We start from the raw sequence: 21,332 nt of genomic DNA, 5'->3' as shown, positions 1-21,332 counted from the left end.
ACCCATCACTAATCACTGCATTCCTCTCACCTGTGGATTCTTGCGAAAGAATGTCCTTTGCTTTACGTTTAGACACATATTTTAAAATAATCCATAGTTCTAGGTTTAGGTTTTTGTGCACGCCTCCTCGTGCATGATGGTTCCGTTTATTTTCGTTGTTCTGATGCAATATTGGCTGCATTACACAAAACAGAACGTCAGAAAATGTGGACCTCATTTTGAGTAAGGGTAAACATGCGCTACTGTCTGCGTTGGATATCAGGGAGGCTGGCGGTTGTCAGGGAGGTGCGAGAATACAAAATCCTGGTTTTACTGTCTCTCATTCCCCGACTTGACGAATTAGGTGTTTTCACCCGACTGCCATGAAGTGTGTCTCTCTGACAGTAACTTGTGACGAATCACTTTGTGGAAAGTGGCAAGACGCCGTGCAGTCTCAGCCTCCCTATCTTCACATTACACAGGGCCAGCCAGCAACAGCAGAATCAACAACAATGTATCATATATTTAGCCTATGCGCTTTAATCCTAAAACGACGTACAGCCTACCACTTTACCACCTTCACCCCTGTAGTAAAACTGTGTATGGGGCAATATTTATGAAGCAATAGGCTCTGAGTGCATATTTCCGCATGAACTTAAGGTCCAAAATGTTTTTTGGGGGCAGAATGATAGCCTATAACAACAACGACAGTAGCCTTTTTTTTTATTATTGTTTTAATTATTCAAATCGTTTTTGTTAAATTAATATTATTACTCTTCGTATTGTCATTATTAAGATACCATTAATTGCTAATAAAAACCTGTGTTATGTATTGCATTGCAATATTGACAGTGTAGCCTATGGGATTTATTTTGAGATAACTTATTGATTTTAAGATGACCATCTCCCTCAGTCATCCGAATCGTTTGTTTCTTTCATTGCATAATAGCCAAACCTCTTCAGGTGACATTGCCTTATGTACCGACTTGATAATGATTATCACCAACACTCACACTTCGTTGTAGCTTTCTGTAACCTCCTGAGAGCCTGTTTGAGATTATTAAGCAGGACCAGAGCTGATACGTTAAAAGTAACCAGTTATTCAGATAGCCTAGGCCTATATAGTAGCCTGCGCGGTGTTCATAAAAAAAATCATAAAATAGCCTACCAAAAGCTATGAGATCATTATAGTTTCGTTTTAGATTCGAAGCATATTACGCATTCTGAAAATTATTTGGCTCATTTTCTCAAATATCAACTTTGAGTCCAACTGGCAAATATAGCAAGCCTGAGCGTGCCAATGCCTTCTTGGGAAAAGTAAACGTGAATGCTTAATCTAGGCCCCAAATGAAAGCAAGTGACAGTTAATGAAGCTTATATAGGCTATAATGAATATTACACTTTTTAAAAGGCCCAATCACCAAAAAGTCTGTAGCCGATAGTTTGTCAACGTTGATGTCAACAAAACTGCGAATTTAATTAGGCTAATATTAGGATTTAACGACAAAATAGTTTTTGATTCATGGGCGAAGAAACCACAATGTTGTAAAACACGTGTAGCTTATGTTGCAGCACAAATATGTATTTTATATCTTGGTTGAAAACAAAATAATTAATTGTTTACATATTTAACTAAACGTGTGCACGTTTGGGCTATAATTAGCCAGCACCTTTCACAGTAGACTAATGGTCTACGCTTATTTTTACTATTGATATGATCATTTATATAATGAAACCATAATAACAATAATAAGAAAAACAATAATCGTTATTATTTCATTATTACTATCCTTTTATTGTAAGAATCAAAGTTTTAGTCACTTCTTTTATTATTTGGCTATAATAAGGCTATCAGGCAATAGGCCCTACGTAAAAAAGCCAAAATATATTATCAGAAAGCCTAAATGTATTCTCAATATTTTACCCCTTCTCATAGGTTAATTAGGGCCTATGCTGTTTTCATTTAGAATGTCCCACGAAAGATCGTTTAGGACGTTAAGGTCTTTTCTTATCTGAAAACAATTCACAACTCCTGTGTTCAATAAGTTGAAACAGGCTAGGATTGTTGGAAATGGTTCACTCACAGGTATTCTCATCTATATCCTGTTAAAAGGAAATGTGCACATATGTATGGGATTCATATATTTAAATAGTGCTAAATAGCCTACAAGATTGGAATAAATTAGGTTAACATTTTCGTTTTTTCCACCAGAAAACATGATGTTTTGATTAGGCCTAAATTGTAGAAAATTCTTGTGACATTAACTCATGGTTTGTTCACACCTTTATAAACGGATATCGACGGGCAACATGTGTTATTCTGTAAAAATGTAAACACTAACTAAATTCAATGCTTTCTTTTTTGGGGTCCTCTGATGAAATCTGTGAATCTCTTTCGAAATCAAATGGCCCTGACCACAATGTCATCATGGTAAGTTAGTAGCCTATCGTTCATTGAGAACTATTCTTGAAGCACACTGTCATACCCCCGTGTTCAGTCTGTGATGATATTAATTGAAAACTAAAAATAGGAAAAGCATTGCAATTTAGCTTCCTTGTTTCCGAACATAACTACCCTTAAAAAGTGGAAATCGTCTTGTCATTATGTTTGGCCTCTGATTTTCAGATCGACATTTTCCGAAGTAAAATAAAACGTTGTGTAATTCCGGCATTTGATCAAATCTCTCCGATGGTTTTGTTGATCTAATAACTTAAGTGTTATAGAAGTTAATGATACGTTTTATGTGTATGTTATTTTGCCTTCCAACGGCGACACCATGGAGGGACGCCAGTACAAGCTTATGTGGTACGGTGGTGGAGCGTCACACTCATGGGTGGCTGTTTGAAATGGTAGATGATTAAACGGGGCGGGCAGGTGTAAAAGCAACCTTTGTCATTTGGACAGCATGAACCGTCCTTGCTTCCAGGGCTCGCCCACAACGGAACCCCTTCACCTGCCCGATTATGACTGTGTGGAAGTGTGGGAGAGGCTGAGAAAAAGTCTGAGAGCTGAGTTCTGCCTGGTTGGCTAACAACCTCGACTGAAAGACGACTCAGCCACACCCTGTCTGGGTCATGTGTTGATCCACTGTTAGTGACAAACGCATTCCTCTTAATATAAATGCTGCAAAAAATAGAATGGGAGTGTAAGCTTAGTTTCGTCTTTATGGTTCTGAGGGATTGGTGTCACTTAGCAAACTCATAAAAAGCATGCACATAAAACATAATGTGGTCCAGTACTGGGAAACATGTCCAACCCTTCGATTGAGCAAGAGAAGTCTCTGTCCTCATCACTGTGATGTCATATGATGATGACATAGACATTTGACCTAGAACCCATAGACTGACACCCCAAGTTGAGCGTATTCGGGCTGTCAGAGGACTCTGAAAGGTTCAGGTCCAGACCATGTCTCTTCATATCTCTACGGCCCAGCCCAAGATCTCAACATTTATGTCTCCCTCCAACTGCCTCCGTCCGGTTGAGCCAACATGATCTATGGCTCACCCCTATGGTTGCCCAGACCCTCTACAGCCCGCGTCAGAGACCCCCACCTCCCCCAAGAGATGGGCCCTGCTTCGAGATAAGCGCCCCCATCCATCACACGTGTGACCCAAGCGTTTAAAAAGCCATTAGACAACTCTGCAAGATGAGGTTGAGGCATATAATTCAACGCTCGGACCAGTGAGCACAGTATGAAACTTGAGCACTGTCAGCGCGAGTTGTTTTGGTGGAAAATGGTCGCCTGGGCAGGTCAAGTCCTTGTCTCTGGCCACATTCACACTGCTGTCGGACTGGGGAAAACCTGGGCTCATCTGGCGTTTAGCACTAGCCGTAGCTTTCAGAGAGGCTGTTTATGTTTCCATGCTACAACTGCATCGGCCCCCATCCTGTTGAACTGTGTTTTGTCTTATAGGAGAAGGTCAGATTGCCAGTACACTTTGTGACTTTCCCTGAATCAGCTGTTTGGAGCGCCAGTGAGAGGCAGCAGCCTTGGCGGTGGTGACGTCATAGATAGGACAGCAGAGACAGTAGTAGTGTGGGTGTGGGGCACAGGCCTGGCAAGAGGGAGGAGAGGCCTAGCAGACCGACAGAAAAGCAGCTGCCAGCCCTTGTTGTACCCGGGCCAGCTCAAGCCCAAGGTCTGGAGGTTGGAGTCAGACTGTTTTGGTGAATCTCAGTCCCAAAGAGTAAATTGCAGAAGTCTGTTAAACGTAGTTGTTCATTAAAGCGGAACAGAAATCTAGCCACAGGCTGGCATTTGAAAGAATGTGTTATTATGCAGAATTGTTCAAAACCTTCCAAAAATCTGCTAGAAAAACCAAGCACTCAGTATTTTCTTGAAATGCTGTTCTTTTTTTCCAAGTAGAAAATGTGTCTATGGCTTTTGAATCTGTAGAACAAACAAGCACCCTCAGACTCTGATAACGTCTCAGCGCTGGAAGAAAGAGTCTTGAGCTCCACCATCTACAGGACATGACCCACGCCATGTGGCAAGGCCTCCACTTGTCCTTCCATGACCATATGACCTCGCCTCGTCTGCACCAGGCACACCAACACACACACACACACACACGGACACGCACACACCCCTTTGTACACACTTAAAAACATGCAGTCCGACTCTGGGTTTTCTGTGCCCTCCACTTTACTTTCACAGTTGCCTGACAATGAAAACATTGAGAGCAGTTTCTATGGCGTGACCGAGGCTTTTGTTTGACTACAAAACATATGCATTCTACATGCTCCAATTATGGTTTTATCAGATCCCCGTCAAACAGACCAATCATGCGCCCGCCTTTGTGCTGTGTACGGTACCATGCAGCGCCGTAGGCGACCTCTTACTGTGTTTGTCCCGACTGTTTACTCATGGTGGGAGTATTATATTAGAGCCTGGTCCCTTCTGCAAAAAAGACATGACTACACGTTGAAAAACAATGTGTCACTCCCTTCCTCTTCACTGTAAATGATTGGTTTAAAATGTAGTCCTTCCCTTTCATAATGTCATATTGAAATGAAATCTGTGGAGAGCGGCCCTTACTCCGGTGGTTTCCATGGAACGTGTTGGGCTTGTCTTTGTAGGGGGCAGTGCCAGGCCTGAGCCTGGGAGCTGTGAAACTAGGAGGCCATATCTGGAGGATCAGTGGCATGTACTGTAACTTCACATTGTGACTTGGTCTGTGCACCTCAACAAAGAAAAAAGGAAGTCCAAAAATGAGAGAAGTTAGTCTTCACTGGCCCATGATGTGAGTTTCTCCCTTCCGCCCAGCGTCTTTGTAGCATATTGGCAGGATTCATTTAAAAAAGATATACTGTATATATGCAGTATATACATATGCATATATATTTGGATTGGGGACCCTTTAAAACTGGAAATGTGTAAAGGATTGCCAGGATCCACATTTCCTGTCAAGGTTTTATTTATTAAAAGTTGACATGAATCAACAGTTTTAGCTGTTTGTTTTAAATAAGAGTGGGCAACGGGGAATAAAAAAAAGAGTTACATCCAGTTACGCACGATAGAAAATGATAATTTCATTGGTTCATCAGAAATCAATGAACCTGTAAAAGGTTTCTCTTCTCTGATTTAGCCTTTTACCTTTTGTACCCCCCCCACACACACACACACACACACACACACACACACACACACACACACACACACACACACACACACACACACACACACGCACACACATCCAGGGGTCATTGTGTGAGCTTTGTTTTGATAGAGCCAGGCCTGCAGTCTAAAGGTGCTGGCTCCACTGAGGCCATTGTTTACAGAGCAGAAGAACACAGGCTACCTCAGCTCGGAGATGTCAAGGCGCTGGGGATGAGTAGGGCTGTCTAGGCCCCCGCCAGGCTCCACAGCCCAGCATGGGACCACATCAGCATGCTGTGATAATGCTGACGACCTGGAGAAGGAGCGCTGCAGTCGTCTCTGGGATCTCCGAAGAGGTACACTGTGACACACATCATGTGACCTGAGCTGTCCACAAATGAGATAATAGTAGGATAAGGGTGCAGGCTTTGTCGCCTTTCTTATCCAGCATGAGATGCTTTGACCAACACCACAGTGAACTGTATGTTCAAAATAAGGACCTTAAATGAGATAATACACTGCTACTGTCAGAAGTGGCTACCAGCGCAGCCAGCAGAAGAAAAAAAAACAGGTTGAGATGTTTCTCTCAACTGCCGACCCCTGTGAGGACACCAAACGCTGCCATGAATAATTGACCGCCTTCCAATTGTGGAGAAACCTCACCCAATTGTTCCAAGATGTTGACTAGGAAAACAAGGAGGAACATTCTCTCATGTCACCCACTTCAAAGCTACATCACCCAGGAACAATTGGTGAAGATGTCATGACAGTACTTCTGTGTACATGGTAGTGTTTGCCTCCACCTCTCTGGAGTGTACCAACACTGGTATTCAAGATAGGCAAGATTCACCTTCACCAAGCACCTAGAAACACCAATTTAGTATCCTCCCAAAATCATTTTATGGAGACAAGCCAATATAGGAATTATAATTCCTGTCATCCTCATTGCAGCAAAATGATTGACAAAGGCTTAATTGAAAATGCTTCCAGCCATGAAACAAAAAACATTTCTCTCCCAATTTGCAGTTCCGTAATGTAGTCTTATCAGTTTAAACAATAAATGGATTCAATGTTCTAATAGTATCGGACTGTGCTGGAAACACCCCCTAATATTCAGTGACATTTTGAGTTTGAGACATCTGGCAAGGTCTTGCTGTACCCACAGAAACCAAAGCGCTGATCACACAAATGAATCCTTGTCCTATGCACACTGTTAGCTCCATTCCTGTGTCATATACGAACGCTTCCTCGGGGAACATTAGACTTTTGCCCTCAAGGAAAGTACTTGAAGCACTAAATGTCAGTCAGGACTTCCTACACTTTGTACAAGTCAGCTCCATGCCACAGCTTTTTATGGTCGACAGGATAAAGGTCACACTGAAGGTCATTCGGAGGATCCAGAGAGGGGCTACAGGGATGGAGAGATGGGGAGGGAGGCCATGGATGACAGAATGAAGCCACAGGGACGAGCAGGGGGGGCGGCAGCTATGACAGGTGGCTCCTGAACACTTGTGGCACCTTGGCTGACAATCCACACAGAGATGACACACACACACACACACAAACAGACACACACACACACACACAGGTCAGAAACACATGGATATCTCACACGCAGGTCAGCGAGAGTCTCAAGAACAAGTGCCGTCAATCAGTAACATGGTTATATGGCTGTGTTAATAGTTAACATGGCCCCTAGACATGTGCCCCTGGCCCAAACACCTGCAGCCCTTTTTACAGGTCGAATCCCCCACGGCATAAACAAATACTCTGTTCTTATTGGGTACATCCACACTGTGCTGTCTGGTTTTGGTTTTGCTATGCTGAATACTGGGATGAATGTCCAGAGCCTTTTGCTCTGCTATGCAGACAGCTAGAGGTTAGAAGCTCCAACTGCCGTGTGTGCCGGCCCTATTAGTCTTCCAGGGTCATAGGAAGAGGAGTGTGGGCTATCTACACTCACCCCCCCCCCCTCCCACCGCAACACACATACACACACACTCCCCCGTACGGCCTTGTGGCTCCACTGAGACAGAGCACCATCCTTGATAGACACCTTCGCCAGATCCCAGAGAAGAAGTAGAACTGCTCCCTCTCACGCACACCCTCTTAGTCCTCCCAGCATGCACGTGCGCACACCCCTCCCTCCCTCCCTCCCTCCCTCCCTCCCTCCCTCCCTCCCTCCCTCCCTCCCTCCCTCCCTCCCTCCCTCCCTCCCTCCCTCCCTCCCTCCCTCCCTCCCTCCCTCCCTCCCTCCCTCCCTCCCCTCCCTCCCTCTCTTGGCTTGATAAATACAGCCAGCCAAAATCCAAACTCAGGTCAGGATAACCCCATGGTGCCCCAAAGGCTCCATCTCCTGTTGTGACCTCCCTCACCCCCCTGCCAAGCTGCCCTCCTGCCCCATCATACACACCTCTCTCTCCACTCCCCATCCCCCTCACCCACGACCTCAGTCAACAGCCACAGTCAGTATATATGGTTTGCCTGGCTTATGCAAAGAGTCAGTCAAACCAGTACGGTAACTCAATATTAAAACAGATCCCTTTGACCAAACATGGTTTTGCTTTGTTTTGATATGGGAAAATAACGAGCCACATCAACATTTGATTCTGGAAAATGGTTTTAGTCAATGTTTATGTTTAAAGTTGAAGTTTTTACTTACAATTATTATAATTTTTATTACAGTCCATCTGACGCCAAACAGAATTGACACAGCTACAAAGTCCAATGGCTTGATTTGAATGTAAGTGCAACCTGAAGAGAATGCTACAACAGTGTTTCCAGCCAGGCAGATGACTGTGTATGCACAGTGCAAACAGACCCTTGCACCAACAAGACTAAGTTGGAGCACTCTGCCGCATGAAAGATCTGGGCTAATGTCTGTTTCTCCTGCTAAATGGTTTTTTGATAAGGGAATATCTGGAGATAAGTGTTGTCACCATCCTATCTGAGAAACCGGAAGCCAGCTCGATAAATCTCTGCTGTAATCTAAGCTGTGCTTGTGGGTCTTTTGGCCTTAAAAACACAGTCTAGTGTTATAATCAAACACTCAGATAACCTTTTTATGATGCAAGAGTGGGTATCACTACTTTTCCTGCATTAGGATATGTTTGGATTTGTTGACTCTCTCAGCTGATGGTTCTTCTCTATTACTGTGTTGAATAGCTTAGCTTTCAGAGTACACACCATAGCACCCAAACGGTTAACACACTGTCTCCATTTCTCCGACTGGGTGAAAAGGTGACAAACAAGCCTCACCGCAATCCTTTCCAAGGTTAGAGATGTCGAATAAGACCTTGTATTAGGCACTGAGGAAGCCTTCAAGATGGCTGCCTGTGGAAAGCACCACCCTAGTGGGAGTACCAGTGATTTATGGAGGGTCTGGAACAGGGCAGGGCCACTCCACCTCACCTGGAGGAACCAGGAGGCCGAGGCTCATGGGCCAGATGGAGGCTGTTCTCCTCCCAGAGCTTTAGAGGTGGCTGAGGTGTAGGGCTGTGAGAAGCGGAAGGACAGAGTCCTGCTCACACTGAGAGGGCCTTTACCTCAGCAGGGCCGTCCCTCCGAGCCGCATGCAAACAGGGAAGATCTCTCTCTTGTTCCCCCGCTCACCGCCCGGGAGGTCAGAGTAAAGTAAACTGGGTCTGTCACACGGCGACCTCCAGCAGAGAGCTGTCTGTGAAGCCAGAGAGGGGTGGGGGAGGGGGGAAGGGGGGGGGAAGGGAAGGGAAGGGGGAGAAGAAGCAGGGGTAAAGGATTCTTTCCCTCCTCCCCCTCCTCAACTACCCTCCACCCTGACCACCCCCGACTCCCTCGCTCCAACTATTCGACAGCACCTCTGCTTCTCTCTATCTCCCCACTCCTCCCTCTCCCCCCTCCCCCTCCTCCCCAGGCCCTGCTCTCTGTCCCGCCATATATCCGTGTGGCGTCTCCTCGGAGGAGACAGCCTATCAGGGCCTCACGTCATCCGTCTAGGGGGGGGGGGACGGCTGACTGGCAGGTCGACCCCGGCAGGATAACGGTGGTTCTCTATCAGAGGGGGATGCCTTCGCTAAGTGGACGCTCCTCTCATCCTACCACCCATCCAGGTTTAGCTCTGGACTTCAGTCTCACGGAGGGCCCAGCGGCAGCGCTGAAGCTGTCTGTCTGGAAGACCCTCGTTTGATTTCCTGCAAGGTCACCGTTGACGGTTTATCAGACACCGACAGATACCTTGGATTAGCTCCCATCTGAAAGTAGCTGGGGGTAGACCAGTGAGAAAAAGAGAGAGAGATACCAAACTTAGACTCTGTGCTGCCCCCTTTCCCCCTCAGCGCCCCCTCACACTACACCCCACCAGAACATTCAGCCAGCGTCAGATGACCTCACAAGGGTGGAAAAATCTGTATGGACACATGCAGGTCTTTCATGTGTTATCTAGACCATGGTGTTGTTCCGCTGTACCCAGATGCCCTATTCCCAGGCCATGGGGCAAGACCTTAGCCTCATCCAACCATGTTTACATGTGTTTTAGTAAAGTTGAACTCGGAAAGGCTACTGTGGTTCTAATCAAAATGCTCTGAGCTGTTCAGTGTGAGGCCCACAAGCAACAGAGTAGGTGTTCCAACGGATTCTAAGCCAATGAGTTTCCTTATTCACTCAAACAATTTCCTTTTCAGTGGAAAACCTCCACATTGGTTGGATGTAACCTGTTCATTGTCCAACAATGACTCTATTATGACTCAGATCTACTGAAGGTTGTTTGAAGGCTTTCTACGTCCTCTGCCTGTGAGCTTCCCTCTTTGACCTTGCACCATTTGCATGGAGCAACGGCAGCTAACCATATTTTAAAGAGCAGGGTTTTTTTTTCCAGGTGGAGGAATCTCAGGCCCTTGTTACCACTTGCTGTTTAGAACCCCGAGCAGCGGGATATTTGTGCATCATGTATTGATTTGGGGTACAACCCTTGGCTGTAAAAGAGAGATAAAGAAGTTAAACATTAACTTTCTTTTTCCAGGGGTCACTCTGTGCTGCTTCTCACATCGGCCCGATTGGAAAAAAAAGTCTTCTCTGCTGGACTCTGGAATATTGATTTTTTGCTTGCCGTCTCTCTCTCAACAAAAAACCCTTTGCAGTCAGTATTTCTCTGCTCAGATAGTGCTGTAGCATTCCAGTCTACTCCCTTCAAGGTTACTGTGTGGTGGAGGGGAGCACCTGCCAGATGGACTCTAGCTTTGCTCCCCACAGAACACGTCTTTGTGGCACTTGCTTTCTCCACTGCCTCGTGCTGAATTATGGATTTAGGTTTTTGCTCAAAACACACAAGGGTTTTATTTAGTCCTGTCCATCTTAAACTTCACTATAGAGCATATGGAAACAAACGGACAATCAAACCACCTATCAGTACATTCTAAGTTTGTTTAAAGTAAAGAAACAAACTGTGGAGAAATGTCTCTCTCATTGCCTGAAGGTTCTACATTATGTATTTGATGTGTTGATTGTTGGTTTGACAGTTACGTGTGGCAGTTGGCACTTTTGATTAAGCACGTCTAGTCCATTGTTCTACATGTGGACCTAACTTGGGCTGTGGAGATAGAGCACAGGTGTGTGGGAAGGCTACTTTTCCTTGTTCTGGCGCAACAGGCTAATATTGGTCTTGTGAGAGCATGGCTGCGTATTTGTATGCTTTATTTATTTTATTGTATTGTATTAGGGAAAGAAATATGCAATTGTTCCTATATCTTTTTGCAATGGTACTACTATGTCAGTAGTAAAAATATAAAATAATTGTTAGATACAAATATACAGTACTGTGCCAAAGTCTTATTTAATTAGATGTTTTAAAGCAAAGCTAACATGCTTTAAGACATAATTAAATTAGAAGACTAAACCACCTCTCAACCTCTTAACCTTGCGCTTTTATACTGGTGCAGCACAACTACAGAAGACAACAAAATAAATATTTAACATAATATTTGTGTAAAAAATCTGGGGTGCCTACGACTTTTGTACAGTGCTGTACTTGTTAACATTTACTGTAGTAATTTAAGATAATTTGTAAGTGGAGGTTCCTTAAATATCTGGTAAATTACATGCCTGTTATTTATTTCATAAAGTAATAGATATTAAAAAAAGAATATTTTTTAAATAAAGAATTGAAAATTAAAAAACATGAATCCTTTACATAAAGGGAAATTCCAGTGTCTCTTTAAATTAAAGATAATTAATTGTGTTTATTGCATGAACTTTATTAGCACATTTCAATTTCTTCAATGACCCTAAACAAAATAATTACATTGTAGCTGCAAAGTAAAAAATTGCTTTTCTAACAGAATTTACTGCAGCTCTAAGAAGTCTCTTCAAACTCAGCACCAAAAGCACTTGGGACTTTACTACCCAGGCAAAGGTTGCACTTCTACAGCTTTATAGAATTATTAAGTAAGCAATTATGATAACCCACTGTTTTAAAGATAATAGAATGATAAGGTTCTGCCAAAGGCTCACTGTAGTTTGCCCTATCACTGGTCCTCCTGAAAAGAACAAATATATGTGTCCTACACAGAGGCACCCCATCCTTCTATTTCATTGAGTGTTTGTTTTTATTTTTGTGAAGCAGAAAATCTACAATTTGCACTATAAAAACAGTACGGCCGCAAATTGTAATGACCTTGCTTAGCTAGTGGCATTTTATCAAAGCTCATAAACCTTGAATGACTATATATTGATAAAGACTGTTTAAAGTGTCATCTGAACGATAACATTTGCACTGTAAATGTGTCCCACAGGCTCCAGCCTTCTAGGTTTAATCATGCTCAGGTGATAAGCTCGGTGCCTAGTGGACCACAGCCCTCCTGGCATCAATAGGTCAAAGGTCACTGATATTCTGTGGGGTCAGCTCTGAATAGAGCCTGGTTACATCTGATTATGTCTGAGGATCTTCCATTTCAGCACACACAGTTATCCTGTTAATGCCCCATTACTCCCCAGGGACAACACAACGAGTAGCACACAGTTTTGTTGTCTATATACAGGATGACAATAAAGAATAGAAAAAATGACCTAAAATAGAAACATTGTATCCACAGATAAAGTATATGAAATGAAGTAAAAATATATATTGCAACTGTTACACATATGAGGAGAAAATAAGATGCTTTTCAAATCCCTTAATTTACTCACATTTATGATTTACAAATCCACAAGAAATTATAAAAACCAACCAATAATAAACACTAAATAATTTAACAATGTTTTACCAAACAATATCATGTTATCATTTGTAAATAAACAATTCCATTCAATAACTTAGAAACCCTATATTGGTCTATAAGTTCTTGAGTCAAGTCATTGAGACATCCATGCATTAAGCTACAATAGGGGCAGTAAAATGTGTCGGTTTTCATTTGTGCAACCCATGGGTATCCCAAACAGAATGGTCTTGTTTGTCTCCATATGTAGTTTCCACACCGGTTGAAAAGAGGGAGTGAGGGCTGACACTTTGCCCTGATCAATATCAATAAAGCAATCAGCGTGTCATAGCCCTAATGTATAGAGGTGGGGTCTGAGGGAGAATATAGCACTTTATGACTTTACGGTGGAGGTGGATCACACAAACACACCACTTGCATATATGCACGCATGTACATAACTCACTCACACACACACACACACACACACACACACACACACACACACACACACACACACACACACACACACACACACACACACACACGCTCATGCAACCCAAGCACACACTCTCACACACAGTGTCCGGTCAGGTACCTAGGTACCAGGCAAAGAAGTCCCCAGGCCAGAGAGCTACAATGTACTTTGCCCAGGCCAGTCATAAAGAGCTGCCATAAATCAGGCTGTACCTCTGTCCTAGCTGACATGTGAGAGGACCTTCAGACTGAGAGGGATCAATGCCTCCAACACAGCAGACCGCAGTGAGACAAACACGAACATAAACAGTTATGAAAATACATGACCTTTTTCTTGTCTGGGGGATGTAACCCAACATCCAAAGTAGAGGTGTCAATTCTTCCAACAGGGAAGGTGGAATCGAAGGGGGAAAAATGATGTGAAGTTTTTTGGAAAATGCTGGGATAAAGACAAGCCATGAATATTTCACCATCAGCAAAGGTTGTATAGCCAAGTGACCTGGCCAGCTGACTTTTGAGCTGGGGTTTTGCTCTTCATGGATTTATTGCAGGGCAGAATTGCAGAATTTGAGAAAAAACAATCATGTCACCTTGTTCTGATGGTGAGACAACCTGGTCATTGTGTATACTGCCACCTTGTGGTGGGTTTTCAAAGTTGCACCAACTGATCACATTCCAGGACGGTCACTTCAAAAGTGAAAATAACAGAAGAAAAGAAGGGAAGAAAAGAAAAAGAACAAATTGCAGTTTGTGAAAGGGAATTGCTAGTATGTCGAGATATTTCAACCAGAGCTCCTGACTGAGCCCAGTGAAACCGTATGGCCCAGTTTAGACTCCGTATCTGACGCTGTCTAACCCCAGCCGCATGCTAAAGGAGGGCTGGGGAGCACTCCCTCGGAGTGTGCTGACTGTGTGAGCAGATGGTGATGATGGTGCTCTGATCTCCCTCACTAATCACAGAGCAGGGGGTGGTGGGAAGAGGTTTGTGCTTGTGTGTCTGTGCGTGCGTGCGTGTGTGTGGGGGGGGTCAAAGTCATTCTCCTCCCCGTGTTGCGGCCCCCCCGGTGAAACGTCCGTCTCCATCCAGCCTCCCGGGCTCCAGGCCACCGCTGCCGTCGCTCACACCCAGCACATGACCTGCCGGCTTAGCTTTCCCTCCTGTGTGTGGAGGGGGGCGGGGGGGGCGGGGGGTTCATGAACCCTGTTGCCCTCTCCTCAAACACAGGCTCCCCCAACCCTAGCCTCCCCCAAGCCCCCTGGCTTCTTCCTGAGACCCATCCTCAGCCCCAGCCTCCATGCAGCCCCCTTGCCCCAACTCAGGCCTCAGCTCCCCCCCCCCCCCTCCAGGACTCCCTGGCGGGCGGGGGGAGATAGCGCTGTCTCCCTAACCCCCCCTCCGCCCCCCCCCTCCCAGCAGCATGGCTCCAGACAGGCAGCCTGATGGACGAGGGGCCTATCTGCAGATCAGCCATACCTCCCTCTGGATCAGGCCCAGTCTGCACAACTCACCAGGCCAACGGCAAACAAAGAACCCGGCCCGTTTGTCTCCAGCACACGCGTTATTAGGACAACTTCTCCCATCGTCTGGTACCTCCTCGCTCCCTGCTCCTCAGCAGGGTTGATGTCCTTGCATCTCAAAAGCGTTCGAAGGAATGTTGGGGAGGAGGGGGGAAAAATACCAAAGACATTATCAGTAGAAACACAAGTGTTTGGGTGGGCTACCCTACACTTTATTGTCAAGTATTTGGACCAGTGCTGCGAGCCAGGATAGCGTCTAGGGAGCGTCAACGTGACTGTGCTGAGGATGGACCTGACAGATAGGACCGGCAGCAGTGGAGCGTGTAAACATGACGCTGAAGGCTTCATTCCCCAGCCCGGCATCTGACAGCTTGATAAATGCTATATTATCCGAAGCTGCCGCGTGTGAGTGAAGCCCGCATATGCCCAGGTTATGAATGGGCCGGGCCAGCCAGCCAGCCAGCCAGCCAGCCAGCCAGCCAGCCAGCCAGAACATCAACGGAGGCCCTAGGATATGACTGTCTGGGAGCCTGGGGAGCCTGGGGAGGGACGGGGGTTGCTGGATGTAGCCATGCTGTCACGCCGCCTGCTGTGGGCAGAGGCATCGCTCCCATATGGGCGAGGGCTGTTAGCATTAGCATTCCTCGGATTAGCATAGCTGACTCCTCACACGGAGGTGTCGAGTCATCATCGAGAGGACTGCTTTTGGAATGGCTCCACATGTCGCCCCCCCGCCACCCTCCCCCCTACCACGCCCATTAGTCAGAAAGATGCTACACAGCAGGAAAAGGGCAACAAAACGCCAATTTATCATCTCATATAGTATCAACCCCCCGCTGAAACACAGACAGTATTCAAATTTAATGAAGGGCACCTCTCTCTCTCTCTCTCCAGTTAATTAACCAGGTAAGAAAGTACGAGTACAAGGACTCAGCCTAGATGTCCCAGGTTCAGTGAACTTTATTTCAGCTATATGTTTGTTTTAAAAGCACTTATTAGCAATACAGAGTGAACAACTTTTATGATACATGTTGTACGTACTGCATACATCAAACATTCATGCCAAAAAAAGGAAAGAATACTACACAAACCTTTTCAATCTGGACAGTTTTAAGTATTGAAAATAAGGTACAAAATCGGCCTTTAAAACAACTGTAACAAGACGATACTACCATAAAGCATATTAGAGCTTCTAGCTTAAAATGTTAACATGTGTGGTGAGAAGAACAAAGACTGGTGTTTAAAAGTACATTTTAGACTTTCTGTCCTCAGAATTTCTTGTTCTTGCTGCTGGGGGGGGGGGGGGGACTGGAGATGTGGTGGTTTGTTCAGTCACAGAGGTGATGTGGCCGTTTGCCACAAGGCAAGCACTGTGTGAATGATCTCAAAGCCACCGCTTCATCTCCTTCAAACACTGCTAGGAGGATATGGGAACACTTCTTGACAAAAAGAAGAGAAATGTCTCCCTATTCCCATTATACAACCGGCTCAGAAACGTGTTGGCCGTGCTAAGACCTAGTTCAATTATTGATTAAAAAAAAAGAGAGGAAAATGCTTCTAATAGTGATAGCCAGTGAGCTAACAAGAAAAAGACCAACCTCAACATTAATATCCAAACAAGATGTCCCTTCCAGGGAGGCTACAATGAAGGAAGGCAGACAGACCTAGAAATCCTATTGATTTTGGGGCGGCAATACAAAATAATTTACTCTCTACAAATGTAGTTTTTTTTGTTGCTTTCCATTAAATTGTACACTCCTAGCTCCATAAATTTTGATTTATTCAAAGAAAATACAAAGTAATACAAGGTTTAAGGTCCCAAAACACGTCTTTTAACGAGTAAATATTTTTGGAAGCAATGGCACAGAGTAATCAATGGTAATTAGCGATGCTTACTGGATGCTAGGCCTGTGTGGGACCAACAGCACCTGTAGAACAGCCTCGGAACAACAGCTGGACACCAAGTTGACACTGACACCCACATTTCTTTTCAAGCTCCCACACCAATTCATTCAGCGGTCGACGTCACGAGGGTCAGGGAGTACAGTAGCGGCTTGGCTGAACCAGTCTTTGTCTTGCATCCAGGAACAGCTCCTCACGGGGCGCTGCAATACTAAAAGTGTGCGTTCACTCAGCGGTGGAGAGTCCCTTCAACTGAAGGTACGGCCGACGTTCTTCCAGGCAACGGTGGGACTGCTCCAACAGCAGGCTGCCTCGTCAGAGAGCGGCGGTGGGCTTCCACTGCCCCAGCAGAGCGCCCTCCACGTCGGCAGAGTCCGCAGAGAGAAAGAGCTCCTGAAAGACGACTAGGAAGTGCTGCCGAGAGAGAGAGAGAGAGAGGGAGGGAGAGAGAGAGAGAGAGAGAGAGAGAGAGAGAGAGAGAGAGAGAGAGAGGGAGGGAGGGAGGGAGGGAGGGAGGGAGGGAGGGAGGGAGAGAGAGAGGGAGGGAGGGAGGGAGGGAGGGAGGGAGGGAGGGAGGGAGGGAGGGAGGGAGGGAGGGAGGGAGAGGGAGGGAGAGAGGGAGGTAGAGAGTAAAAGAGAGAGAGGGAGGGAGGGAGGGAGGGAGGGAGGGAGGGAGGGAGGGAGGGAGGGAGGGAGGGAGGGAGGGAGGGAGGGAGGGAGGGAGGGAGGGAGGGAGGGAGAGAGAGAGAGAGAGAGAGAGAGAGAGAGGGGGCAGGCACGTGTCGCACCCTCCCACAAAGATCGACCGAAAACAGCATGCAGCACCTTAGTGACCCTCCCGGGGCACGATCACAACCTCACTTGCCCAAAGGTCCCAAACGGAGGGAGAGGAGACAGTCACCCGCCGTGTGGACGTGAAACGTTACGATGAGCCGGGTGGCAAACGTCTCCGTCGATCAGTTTCCAATACGAGTGCGCTTGCATAATGGAGCAGACACAGGACAGCAGGCCGTGAGGCAGGCTGCAGAGCTGCAGTCACTGCACCCCTCCCCCCCACACACCTCCCGTCCAAGGCCACAAGTCCACGGCCCCAGCCCAGATGGAGGGATTACAGGAGGTGGGCTTTGTCCTTTTGGAGAGACGGAGGAAGGAGGACAGAGGGGATGGAGGACGAAGACGGGAAAAGGGGAGGGGGAGAGTGAGTGAGGGAGGGCTACTATCTGATGACAAAGCACCTTTACTGTTGGGGTGGGGGGGGTGGGGGGAGGGCACCTGGGACAGCTTTTTGCTACAGGCGGAAGCTGAGACAAGAGAACGTTTAGAGGAACCTCGATCTTCTTCTTTTTTTCCTGGTTGGTTTTGTCTGAAGAGTTTCACTTGCAACAGGTCTTCATCCAAAAGAAGCCCCAACTGCTATGCTCGAGAAGAAGTCTTATATTCGTCAGTTTTGGTGTAGTGTTGAATTTGTGTGTGTGTGTGTGTGTGTGGGTGGGCCATCCGAGGGGTTGGCCGACAGAGACGGCCCGGGGGTCTAGTAGAGGAGGATGCGGCGCTCGATGGCCTTGCGGCAGATGGGACACTCGCTCATGCGATCTCCACACAGCTGGCACGTGCCGTGGCCACACATGAAGATCATGTTCTTCAGCCGGTCCAGACACACGGGGCACATCGTCTGGGCACAGCACACACACACACACACACACACACACACACAGGTATAGTCAGACAGAGGACCTCCTAGTGTTCAGCCAGCTCACAAACGTCTTTCAACAACGCCACCATGGTGTGGTCCTGGCCCCTGCCTGCTCACCTGCTCCTTGATGTCCTGGAGCTGCTGCTGGAGCTTCTGGACGTCGGCGTTGACGTTGGTGTTGTCCTTGTCCCTCTGCAGGGCGGGGATGTTACCACTGGCTGCAGGTGGACCGCGCGCGCACCCGGGGGGGGGGGGGGGGGTGGGTCACAAACACAGACGGGAGGGGGAGAAGACGTTAAAAGAAGTGACGACAAACCTTGAGAGCAAAGGGAGAGAGGGGAGAGAGAGAGGAGGAGGAGAGAGAGAGGAGGAGAGAGAGGAGGAGGAGAGAGAGGAGGAGGAGAGAGAGAGGAGGAGGAGAGAGAGAGGAGGAGAGAGAGGAGGAGGAGAGAGAGAGGAGGAGAGAGAGGAGGAGGAGAGAGAGAGGAGGAGGAGAGAGAGAGGAGGAGAGAGAGGAGGAGGAGAGAGAGAGGAGGAGGAGAGAGAGAGGAGGAGAGAGAGGGGGGACGAGGGCGACAAACGAGAAACGGGAGAGCGGGCAGGGACGAAGAAATGGTGGGAGAGAAAGAGAGGGTGAAAGAGAGAGAGGGGGTGAGAGAGAGAGAAGGGGTGAGAGAGAGAGAGAGAAGGGGGGGGGAGCGAGAGAGAGAACGAGAGCACACAGGAGGACGGAGACGGGTAGAGATGGAGAGACACCTCTCCCCCCCCCCCCCCAGCCCCGTGCTGCTCTACCATGCCGTGTCCACTCTGGGCTGGACGGCGGCTGAGCCTGTATTTGTGCGTGCGGTGGGATCCTTGGGAGTGTGCATACAGTAAGTGTATGCAGGTAGCACCGGGGAGGAAAGGGGGGGGGCTGAAAGCTGAAAGAGGGGGTCAGGGATAGCACCAGGTGGAGGAAGGTGTGGGGGGAGGAATTAAAAGGACTTTGTCGGGGAGGGGGGGAAAGTGTGATACTGGAATACTTACACCAACTCAGGGCCAGATTGTTGGGCTGGAGCAGGTCCTGTGAGCCCCCTGCCATAGAGCTAGTGCTACCTGCTGGATAGAACAAGCAGGCACAGCGTTATAGGACCCCTGCTTGACTCACTAGGCCCTCTCCAGGGGGAGAGAGGAGAGAGATGGTCAGAGACAGGCTCAGGAAAAGGGGTGAAAGGGAAAGTCTAGTCTACGCAGAGGAGGAGAGAGGGGGGGGGGGGGGACAGAGAGAGAGAGTGAGGTCATGTTCAAGGTGATTCGCTGACACTCAAAGCAAGAGCCCTAGTAGAGGTTCCTGAATTCTGTGGATTGGGTTGGTTTTGGGCCGGTGCTGGGCGGGGGGGGCGTTTGTGGACGGTGTTTAGGGGGGCACGGGGGAGGAGTGGAACCAGCCTCAGTGCAGGACGTGTCAGGTGAGGAGCTCAACAGACGAGCCCTACCACCCCCCGTGTGTGTGTGTGTGTGTGTGTGTGTCATTGACGGTGTGAATTAGCATTTGTACAATTGGATTTATGCGTGCCCGATGTGTGTGTGTGTGTGTGTGTGTGAGAGAGAGAGAGACAAAATGTGTGCGAGGCTGCGAGGCCACACACAGAGAGACCGGTCAACACGGAGGGGAATCTCTCTCTCTCCGTCTCTCCCTCCATCCGGAAAAATGTACGATTTTAGGATTTGGTGACCTTACGACAGTTTCCCTTTTAACTCAACATAAAATAAAAAAGAAAGAAGACACAGGGAGCTGCTAGTGTAGTGTGCTGGGGGGGGGGGGGGGGGGGGCTTATGGTGGCAGAGAAGATTTTGTGCAACTAAAACACAACAGGACAGATGGGAAACACAACCCAACACACAGATATTCAAACACACGCCCAGAAACACACACCCAGAAACACACACCCAGAAACACACAGGGAAGAACCTGGACCTCTGACTGTTTGTGTGTGTCGACATCGTGTAGACTCAGAACTCAACAAGCGCATGCACTCAAGTCGGCTGTTCTACAAAGGGGACTTTGAATTTGAAAGTTGGCTTCATTTTACAGACTAGCTTGCTAATAAGCCCCATGCATCCGGATCGGAGAGAGACATTTGACGGAAAAAACAAAACACAAAAAGAACATCAACAACAACAAATGCTATTGGCGCCGGTGAGACTACCAAATGAGGAAGCACTCACACACACACACACGCACGCACGTTTCAATACAATTAAAAACGATAGAAAAAGGGGTGATGAGAAGGAGGAGGAGAAGAACAGAGAGAGCAGTGGTGGTGAGGCGGGCAGGGGGGAAAAAGGAATAAAAGGGAATTAAAAGGGAACGTGTGGAAGATTCACTCACTAAGGTCCTCATCATCATCATCATCATCATCATCATCATCATCATCAGCTGGGTCATCCTCCATACCTTTCCCTCCACAGCACATAACAAAGGGAGTGCGGCGTTCGACAACAGCCCGACACTGAACGCACTTCTTCATGAGGCTGGCACAATCTGTGGCGGGGCGAAACACAAACACACACACACACACACAAATAGGAGCCAGGGTTAGTGGGGGCGATCTGAACGAGAGTTTCCGGGACATTCTGAAGGTGGTCAGGTAACTGGTGAGAACACACTGGGTGTGGCGTGGAGGGTACTCACTCTCGCAAGCACACATGTGACCACAGGGCTGGAAGAGGACGGCGGCTTTTTTGTCGGAGCACACCACACACTCCTCTATCTGGAGAGAGGAGAGAGGGAGGGAGGGAGGGAGGGAGAAGGAGAGGAGAGAGGGAGGGAGGGAGGGAGAAGGAGAGGAGAGAGGGAGGGAGGGAGGGAGAAGGAGAGGAGAGAGGGAGGGAGGGAGAAGGAGAGGAGAGAGGGAGGGAGGGAGAAGGAGAGGAGAGAGGGAGGGAGGGAGAAGGAGAGGAGAGAGGGAGGGAGGGAGAAGGAGAGGAGAGAGGGACGGAGGGAGAAGGAGAGGG

At 47.4% G+C, this 21,332-nt stretch overlaps 1 protein-coding gene across 6 annotated transcripts in view; it reads right to left on the bottom strand.

Moving 5' to 3' along the window:
- Positions 1–17,374: 17,374 nt before the first annotated feature.
- mib1 (MIB E3 ubiquitin protein ligase 1) overlaps positions 17,375–21,332 on the bottom strand; it is a 46,572-nt gene continuing 42,614 nt past the window's right edge. For 2 of the 6 annotated variants that reach the window (XM_084707095.1, XM_084707097.1), the window contains exons 19-23: positions 21,010–21,088; positions 20,707–20,859; positions 19,362–19,433; positions 18,453–18,553; positions 17,375–18,314 (exon numbers count right to left, since the gene is read on the bottom strand). In XM_084707095.1, coding sequence (XP_084563221.1) covers positions 18,174–18,314; positions 18,453–18,553; positions 19,362–19,433; positions 20,707–20,859; positions 21,010–21,088 — 546 coding nt within the window. In that variant the 3' untranslated portion in view covers positions 17,375–18,173. The remainder of the gene's footprint in view (positions 18,315–18,452; positions 18,554–19,361; positions 19,434–20,706; positions 20,860–21,009; positions 21,089–21,332) is intronic. The other 4 variants (XM_084707096.1, XM_084707098.1, XM_084707099.1 and 1 more) reach the window with 4 other exon arrangements.

Source organism: Hypomesus nipponensis, chromosome 10, assembly GCF_054491055.1.
Source record: "Hypomesus nipponensis isolate SF chromosome 10, ASM5449105v1, whole genome shotgun sequence".
In the NCBI taxonomy this organism is placed as follows: Eukaryota; Metazoa; Chordata; class Actinopteri; order Osmeriformes; family Osmeridae; genus Hypomesus; species Hypomesus nipponensis.
The sequence above is the reverse complement of the archived record's forward strand: the minus strand, read 5'-3'. Positions and strand labels throughout refer to the sequence as shown.